The 10,055-nt window shown below is 39.6% G+C and overlaps 1 protein-coding gene across 1 annotated transcript; it reads right to left on the bottom strand.

Annotated features, from left to right (window-relative positions):
• Nucleotides 1–3,058: 3,058 nt before the first annotated feature.
• On the bottom strand, nucleotides 3,059–9,804 carry SOCS2 (suppressor of cytokine signaling 2). Its single transcript, XM_081330594.1, has 2 exons — nucleotides 9,284–9,804; nucleotides 3,059–7,556 (listed from the first exon to the last, which is right to left on the bottom strand). The coding sequence occupies exons 1-2, from the start codon at nucleotides 9,414–9,416 to the stop codon at nucleotides 7,099–7,101; spliced, it is 591 nt and encodes a 196-aa protein (XP_081186720.1). The 5' UTR covers nucleotides 9,417–9,804; the 3' UTR covers nucleotides 3,059–7,098.
• Between the last annotated feature and the right edge of the window lie 251 nt (nucleotides 9,805–10,055).

Raw genomic sequence — 10,055 nt, 5'->3', positions numbered from 1 at the left:
GTTCTTGCATCCTTTTGCCGCCATTTTGCCCTTCGCCTATAAAACAGAATGTAAGCTTCTTAGACTTAGAGGAAAGAGTGGAGCAATCTGAAATTGGAAAGGTTGTTTCTGTGATTAGATGCCTGGGCTGCTCGTAAAAGTTGAAAAGGAACAGAAGCTTATTTCAAAACCATGTTACGACCAAAAACGTGCTACAAGCCTGGAATCTAAATATGTCGAAACTACAATTCCCAGAATTCCGTGGACTATGCTACGAATTGTAATTGCGTGATCCTCGGGAGAAGCTGGAAATTGTTTTTATCTTTCTTCAGATTGGAAAAAGGGTTTCTGCTGCTACCCTCCCGAAGTTCTCTACAATTACCATGCATCTGAAATGAGATTTATTTTTCTGATATTTATTGGTGAAATATTATATTGCTAAATCAATATTAATATATGAATAAATCCAGAAGAATGTAGGGCTGAAATATTGTGGTGCAACAATTAGGATGACAACTAGATGGCAGTAAAGTAATTTTGCATGCTTTGTTGTCGTGGTTATCGAGTTATGGCAATTCAAGAAGAATCAAGTCACTGGTCACTACTAAGGTGTGGCCATACCATACACATTACACTGGTTATCACTAAATTATGTTTTCTTCTAACAGTTGATATAATGGGCTGCAGTCATTTGTGAGAAGTGTACTTGTGACTCCAAACTGAAGCTTTAGAAGTATTATTCAAGATATCAAATTCAGTTTTCTAGTTAGAAAGGTTACAAGAATAGAATGGATCATGATTTGGCCAGGTTCTTAAAACCAGAAATTAACTTCATTGTTAAGGAGAACTCTCTTAAGAAATAAACCATTAACAAAGCATATAATGATTTTATGATTTATATATTAACAGTATCTTTGCATTCTCCATACCACCAATATGCAAAAATGTAACAATAAAACATCACAATTTCCCTCCTCCCCCAACAGAATAAAATAACATACCTTCAACATATACTGTAAATGATACTCAAGAAGTAACTTGCAGAATTAAGCTTTAAAAGTTTGGCAGCATCAGTTTTCATATCATTGCAAAATACCATCTGGTCAGGATCAGCTCTCAGGATAAGATGTTCCAAAGGTCAGTGCTATAAAGTCTACTTATCCATGAGGGAGTAGGTTTTTTGTTTTTTTTATTAGAGTTTTACAAGGGAGTAGGGTTTTGAATAGGATCTTTCAAGGTGTTCTGACAGGATGAGTGGAATCATTTTGAAGAAGGCACAGGAGGAAGCATTTGCCAACTTGATGACACTGCTCAGTGATGCCCAATTTAAGTGGGCCAGAAGTTTTGAGTCTGCTAGGGAAGATGAGACAAGCTGAAGATCTAACCAGACTGAGTACATTTTCTTGACGAGACCAGGAGAAGATTGAATGAGAGATCTGTGGGGGATCAGGGGAATCTAGCATACTATTATCTGGAAGGTCCCAGGAAAGGAAGGAGTATAGTTTGGATTTGTCAGTGGAGGGACTGTTATGTAATTTGTGGCAATAATTGGCTTATTGAAATGTGTTCCGTAAGTAGTTGAATGAATCTGACCAGGCATGGTCCACAGTAATGCCTTGCATATGGTGGCAAAGGCTGGTGAAGTATGTGATGGTTGGAACCACTGTTGGCCTCTGGTCAAAATATAATGAGGACTCAATTTAGCACCAGGATGGGCAAGGGAATATATTGCAAGAGATAGTGGGTTTGCATTATTGATGTAGACCAGATGTGTCCAATCTGCAGCCCGTGGACTGCATGCAGCCCCATGATCATAAAAAGGAAGTTTGTTATTTATATACATTAACTACATTATATATTTTATACAGTGCTTTTTTTGTAAAAGAAAAAGGTGCCGGAACTCACACATGTCATACAACCCGCCTTACCTACCCTACAAGGTTCCATCCAAAAAAGGTGCCGGAACTCCGTTCTGAGCGTTCAATGAGAAAAAAAGCCCTGATTTTATATGTGGTCTTCTCTCAGTGTGACCAAGACAACCCAAAAGTTTGTATACCTATACTACAGACCCTATTTGTAAGCTGTTTGATCCAAGCCTAGGTATAGGTGGCCAATTTGTTAGGCTTTCTGGCTTCTACTAATAAAGCCATCTCTGTGAGCAATAAGATTGCATCTACCTCTGGTTTGGTAGTAGATGAGCATGCACACCTGAGACATGGCTGAGCAGTAACAGGAGTGTAGCCCAAGTGAATATATAACCAGTTCAAGTGTGGCAGCAGAGATGGCAAGGCCAATGAGAATGGATTGCCATGGTCATGCATGAGACTTTAGCAGTGATGAAAACTGCTCCAGAGGTAATTGTGTATGAATGTCTGAAGAATTGTTCTACAGAGACAAGCTAAGGTTGCTGATGGTATAGCAATAGCAATAGCCTTATAGAAGCTCCTGGATACTGTTAAGGTATCCAGTACTTCAATCTCCATGCCCTGGAAGATGGAACTGCAATAATTTTTATTAGTAAACGGCCTCCATGACCACTGTAGGTTTATTGCAAGTAATTGTGACCCCATGCACCTAGATAGCGACTACTTGTCACTTCAGAGAAGAGGAGACATTTTCTGAAGATGGAAGATAGTGACATTTTTCCTTTGGCTTGGTAAAATCATTTCATTGGTGCACTTTAAGTCATGAATGTCCTGGACCTTTCCATAGGTGACAGTCTCTAGAATTTTCCATTGGACCCAATGGATCTAGAACCCAGTGGATCCAGGAGTTCCAGAAGGTATTTTTTTCTAGTTTTTTAAAGTATTTTAATATGGTACTTTATCTAACAGAACAGGTTAAAAGCATTTTCACAAGAGGTACAACAACTGAAATAATTATTCGTCAGTATTTATGCATAATGTGAAATATGTATAAGTTGATTGAACAATAAGATGTATTGCTTCCTGCACTGAAATATAATAATTTTCAGGACTCTTTTAATGTAGTTACATAATAAATAATAATGGATATTTACTCAATATCTTAGAATTGAAATAAAATAGATTGAATTCAATGTCACACTGTGTTACGAGGTAAATTGTATGTTTTTAATCATAATAACCATAATTAAGCAAAACGTATTTTAGTATAATACATGAAAGCATTTATAGATTGATTTTATATACATTGTATGAGAATATATTTTATGGCAATGAATTATATTTGCTTCATCAGTACATATTTAGAGTTGTTCCCTCAAATTGGAGGAAAAATTCTACCATAACTAATCTACTGTCAAGAGATAGTTTAACTATTGGGAATGCCAAATATTGAATGGTGATCATCTTTAATGTTTCAAAGCCTCTAAAGAAACATTAGAGTTAGAAGATAATGCTTTTGATTTAATAAAAGAATTATAATATTAAGCATGTTTTCTGAGTTCCTTCATTCTTTAGGTCAGACATGTCAAACTCGCGATGTCATGTGACGTGCGACATATCGGAGCTTTTTCCCTATTGCTGGCAATGGGGTAGGCACCGTTTCCTTGTGACGCGTATGGCCCGTTTGCCGGCAGTTTGACACCCCTGCTTTGGATTATAACATAAACTAAATTATGTTGGTGCATAATTTGCAAAAAATATGCACACTAGTATACTCTGTTTAGAGCTAAGTTTAGATTGCAACTGATTTCCATTCACAATTCCAGCCCAAAGCTGACAAAAGCAAAGCCTGTGTCTCTTTAGAAACACATCTAATTTTATCCAACACTCTCTCAGTGGTAGTAAAATAAAGATGAGGCTTAAGTTTTCAGCATAATGACACCAACCTAGTACAGAAATAACCTTAGATAGTTCATACAAATACTAAGCCAGGATATTTTAAAACACTAATCAGCCATAGCAGTTGAATCTACATATTGAGCAGGGCTACACATTATGGTACACCAATGATTAACATGGCTTGGCAGTTAGCCTCATGTGCTGGAGCTATCACAGTACCTTTGACTCACTGTTACCAAAATAAGACTACAAAATATTTTATCCCAGCATTATAGAAATCAAGGAAGAATATGTGGAGGTATAGACTTCCACTTTTAATTCAACATTGCAGTTCAAAAGATTGGGAACAGGAGACTTTGCAATAAGGAGATAATAAATTGCTATATCAATGGGCAATCCGAAGGACACTTGCACTATCCCAACAACCCATCTGCTGTTTCCCAGAATTCCACTGCAGCTCACTGAGCCAAATCAGCGTTCGATGGGTGGTCCAGAGATGACGCATGCTATAGAGGCTTATTTCAACTTCAACTTCTCTCTCTCCCTCTCTGGACTAATTTATTTTATTTGGATTCTTTATGTCTTTGTGAGAGAAGGGGGAGGGGAAATTGGTCCCACATTCATTGTACTGACATCTTAATTTTCCTATCACAGCCACCCACAAGGAAAATATAATGTGCAGCAACAGGTGAAATAATTTTAGCATATTTATTTTGAATATATAAAAACAGCAATGAGAAAATAGATGTAAAAGAAACATTTCATCAATGTTAGGTGCCTCCATTTTTGTTGCTCCCACAGCAACAAAAGTATCTACACAAGATAGTTTTGCAAATAATCATGTGAGCATGGTCTGTTTCTAGACATGAATAGCATTGTAGCCCTACCTAAATATAGCTCCTAATGTGCACCTGGCTCTTTGCATCCCCAGATGTTTTTTTTCTTATTTGAATAAACAGAATAAAGACTTAACTTTAAAATTAAGTTTCAAAAAGTTTCTATGACCGCATCCACCAACTGTTGAGAACTTGTGTAGTGGTATATAAGAATTAAAGAAAATAGATACTTTTCTTCTTTACTCATATTATTAAAATTCAAGTCCAGCACAGAATAAATAAAATCCTTTTTTGCACAATGCATAATTATTATATGGAATTATGGCATAAGATGTAGTTGAGGCTATTAGCTTGGATAGTATTAAAAGTGTTGAAACAATGTGTAGGAGAGGAATTTTAGATTTTTAGAGCTACTTTATTACCTATCACTAAATAATCAAACTAAACTGCTAAAATGTCAGTATGAATACACTTGGTGCCATAATTTTTGCTCTTCTGGAAATGATGTAGACAAATATTGCTTGTACAATTTTGAAAAGTCCATTTGAACACAGAAACACATTATGACTAAGCGCACTACAATTTGATTTACTGAATACAGTCTGAAATTGGACAGTTATTGGCTTGAATAATCTTTTTTTTAAAAGGCAAAATTACTTGCATTTCAAGAAAATAAGAACACTAAAAAATTCTACATTGTAGTAGTTAGTCATTATTTCCTATTGTTTTTAATTGAAAGAACTGCAAGACTGCAGTCTAGATATTTATAAAGCCTCATTCAAGGGAGGCCTGTTACTGAAGTTAGGGATCTAGAATAAAAAGTCTGTGGTAACACTAATAGTGGTACCTTACCCTAATTCAGTGGCTCCCGACCTTTTGGGCACCAGGGACCGGTTCCATGGAGAAAGTTTTTTCTGCAGACTGGAGGGGGTGTGGTTTTGCATGCTGCCTGCTTCACTTGTTTGCAGGGACTGGCTGGCATGCTGCAGACCGTGTCAGTCCACAGATTGGGGGTTGGGGACCTCTGCCCTAATATATTCACTGAGTCCCTTTAACAGTGATAATGTGACCTTTGCTTTTTCACCCCTACTTTGAAATAAGATTTATTTTTAATCAATTTTTTGATTATTTTAAAATCAGGAATGATTGATTCCACCCGTTTCCCACACACACATACACACCCTCTCCAAGGCCTGGGCTGCTTCTGGCCTTTCAGAGATGTGTTAGCTCTGCAGGATCAGGACCAAACGAAAACTGTAAACACATACAGCTGACATGGTTACTCCCCATGTACACCATACTCCCCTTTCTCTCCAATTAAAGTTACTATTTAGGAAGGCTTTGTGGAGACTATACTGAAGGCTTGGGGTGGGGCTTGTGTAGTCTTGGGATCTAAGTGTGTAAGGGAGACTGTTGCAGCTCCCCAGTGTGTTCAGAGCTCACGTGTGATTGACTGCCTTATATCTTACCTAGAAATCTACTCCCATTTTGACTGTTCAAATAGAACTTTGTTATAATGCTAAGCTTATATTCTGAGTAAAAATGGATAAATTTGCTCTGTAGCTTTCATAAGAGCACCAGTATGATTTAATGGTTAAGGCATCAGGCTAGAAATCAGAAGACCGTAAATTCCAGTTCCATTTTAGGCAAGAAGCCAATTGGTGACCATTGCTCAGTCTCTCTCCCTCTCTCTCTCTCAGCCCTAGGAAGCAGGCAGTGGCAAACCATTTCCCAAAAATCTTGCCAAGAAAACTGCAAGATTTGTCTAGGCAATTGTGAAGTCAACGTGGACTTGAAGGCACAAAAAACAAGTTTCATGCATTCATAAGCAGGAAGAACTGTTAGATAAGTTTTTAATAAGAAAACACTCGAGTGCTATATTAGGAAATAAAAGCTTGCTATTTATTAATATGTAAATTATAATTAATAATGTGCAAAAAACAATCAGGACTGATCTAATTTCAGACAGTGAATCTCACCAGCCTTTTCTACGCCAGTCTTTTATGCTAGCTGGAAATTTATTGCCCAAAATGTATGTTCCCTTTGTAACTTCATAAAAAATTTACAGTGACCTAAATGCAGAGTTGTTAGCCATTTGCTGCTGAAATCCAGATGCCTATCCTCCCCTTAGCCCAGACACATCATTTGAACAGGGATTTTAGTAATATTTCACAAGATGGCTCTCTGTAAGAGAACCATACAGTACTGCCTCATTTATATTAAGAACAAAGTGAGTGCATAGGTATCAAAGAGCAATGAACCATGCTCTTGTAGGCACTTGTTCCCACTGAAACATATTTTCCCCCAGTTTGTAATTCTAATAGCATCAGGAAGCTTACTGAGCACCAAAGTTTTAATAGTGAACACTAAATCCAAGTCCTCTACTAAAACCCACAAACATACACAATAACATACCATTTTCACAGTGACCTACACGATACGTTCATGCAGCTGAAGATTCTGATTTCTTATAAATTGTATTCAGGACCTGTTTTCTTAAAATGAGGCTGAGTAGATGCTTATACCCGATATCGATATTCCTTTAAGAATTCCTTCAATCTTGTTGGTAACGGAAGTTCCTGGATTTTACTTGTATATCTGTTTATTGCTACTCTACATTGATGCTGCAGAGACAGTGTTGAATGATAGAGAGGTTTGTTCAAATAAAGATGGACTGTTCCATTGGAAGGTATTTCAGAGACCATTCTTCTATCCTTGCACATAAGGACATAATATTCAATTAGCTGAACCACACTGTCAAATTGCTGGAGTCTTGATCGAATGCAGATAACAGAATCCAGACGGAATTTCCCATCCTGAAATTCTATTCGTAAGTTGGTAGGACCTACAGAGGTTTTGACTGAAATAGTAAGTAAATACTCTGAGTGAGAGCTGTCTCTGACCAAGAAAGTCCCTTCAGATGTTTCTTGTAATCTTTCCTTTGCTTCTGCAACACTCATGCTTCCCCAATACCATCCTAATAGAAGAGAAAGCAAAAATAGTTAAGAATCTTCAGCATATTTTTAGACAGAATACCATTGGATGCTAAGGATAGTCCAGTGCCCATAATTATCTGCACTGGAGAATTTTGATAAAAGTCAACATAATAAATGCATTCAAATGATTCAAATCACTTAACATTCTAATACTACTTCCTGGGTGTCCTTGAATAACTAATGCAGTTTCTCACTTTTACTTTCTGTTTTGATTATGAGCCCCACAAGGCCAGAAAAGATACCTTGCAAATAGAATACGATATGTATTTATTTAAGAATAAATACCATTATACTACATAGGGTTGATTTCTGAACCAATATACTTAGTTGTATTGCAAAAATGCTGTATGGCTGTCAGCAGGATTTAAGGCTGCCCATTTTTCAATAGCCTTGTTTTGTTAAAAGCGCTGCTAAATAAACAACAACAAAAAAACCTATAACACTTCAGCCATCAAATACAGTGCAGATATGTGAAACATGAGATTAGAACAAGGCAAAATTTAGATCCTAAAATCAACACCTTCTCTTAATCCCAAAGAATAAGAGAGAATATACCTTTCATTTAATAACTGAAGTAGCCTGTCCGAGATGGTTGTCTCTACATGCATTAAAATACAACTCCTAGGATCACCTGGCAGAATTGGAATAATTTTTTGCTATCTATAATACAGTAGTGATAGGTAAAAGTAATAGCCTTTGCAGTGTAACCAATTTAGTCTCAGAACTAAACACAGAACCAAATAGGTAAACTGTAGTGAAAAAGGGACATCTTTTTAAAAGTGTAATATAAAAAGTAAAAGTAAAATAAAAAGCCCAGGGTGAATAAAGCTAAAAGATTTTTCAAAGAATTCTTATTAGAATTTCTGATCACTATTCTAAACAAATTGACCTGTTTTTATTAATACGGAGATGCTTTCCTAGAAGTCTTATGTAACTTGAGATTTACTCCTAATTCTGCCCTGCGTTTTACTAGTCTCTAAATTCTGAGGTGCTACTACTAGTGGAAGAACAAGTTCAGGATTATACAATGCATCTGATAATGAACACCGAATTGTGTTGGCTAATCTGAAATGTGGAAATTCAAGATGGATTGAAATTGCAGCACAGTGCTCCAGCATACAGCTCTGAGAAACGACAGGACTTGTTTCTTCCTTCTTATTCCCAGAACCTTAAACTATTATTGTATTCCATCAGACAGGATTATTCTGCCTGCTTCCTGAGAGTTGTTACTTTAACTGGAATGATCATTAAAGGAAAGTTGAAAACCCAACGCAGTTTCCAAAGGCAAGCAACGAGCGACAGACTTAAAACTAGCATCACGGAATAACCTGTAGAAAAATAGCTAACCCTGCAGAGGTTTCCAGGGAGGTAAACGCATTAGTTTTAAGGAATAATTTGGGCTCAGCCACCCCGTCTTTCCACCCTCGAAGCCCGATCCTTTCGAGTCGTGTCTGCAGCCTTGTCCTCCCGTTTCAGATTCTGCGGAGCGCCGGCTTTTGGGGGCTCCACTTCTCAAGGGCTTAATGTCGAGGGGTCTTCTTTCTCACCCCCACAACCCCATCAGCGCTGATGATGCTACCCGACAGAATCACTGCAGTTCCTACGAACATTGCACGCAGGGAGGGGACAAGCTATTTTTTTTTCTCCCACGGGTCAACCTAGCCACCGGCGCCCACTCCCACGTTCCCCTTCCCCACGCTTGGCTTACCCGCGCATCTCAACTCCCGCATGGCGGAGTCCAGGCGCTCCCCTTCAGCAGGTTCCGCCGCGGCTCTTCCAGCTTCCCACTCGGCCCCAGCCCTGTCGGCGCCATCCGAGGATTCGGCCGAGCGCAGGGTCATTTGGGGGCAGAGACCACGGCGTGAGGAAGAAAGCACGGAGCGCCGGACCCTTACCAGAGCTCCTGGCGGCTGCCCCAGCCCATCTGACCGCCGCCCGCAGGGACCCGCGGCTCTGCAGGAGAGGAGAACCAGGGCCCGGCGAGAGGCTCCGTCGAAATCCGCCGTTCCGGACGTTCACTTACGGAGCATCCCTCGGAAAGGCGTCCCGTTTGTTGCTGGGGGGTGGGGTGGGTTGAAGGGCGTCCGTTTTTCTCTGCCTCCTTCCTATCGTCCTGACTTCCCCATTGCACACGAGGGGAAAGCGCCCTGCCGCCACCTGGCCGGGAATTTCGAGGATGGCTTCCCGGCTTGCCTCCAAGGTCCACGCCTTCTCCTCCCTTTCTTTGCACACAAGAGAGCGGCTGCTGTCTAGGAAATAATCGGGGGGGGGGGCAGCCCGGAGGCGAAGAGTCGTGTGTACCCCGGCCAAACTCTTTCTTACCTTCGGCCTCGCCAGCAAAGGCGGCAAAACCCAGAAGGGCGGGATGCTGGTCTCTTTAGCGCGGCGCTTTTTAAACGGAGAGGCCGTTGGGGAGGCTCCCTTCGGCAACCTGCACTGCTTTTGTTTCAAAGGAGGGGGTGGGGGTGGCGGGGGGTGGG

Source organism: Vipera berus, assembly GCF_964194415.1.
Source record: "Vipera berus genome assembly, chromosome: 6".
Lineage (NCBI taxonomy): Eukaryota > Metazoa > Chordata > Lepidosauria > Squamata > Viperidae > Vipera > Vipera berus.
Note: the sequence above shows the minus strand (reverse complement) of the source record. Positions and strands in the feature narration are given on the sequence as shown.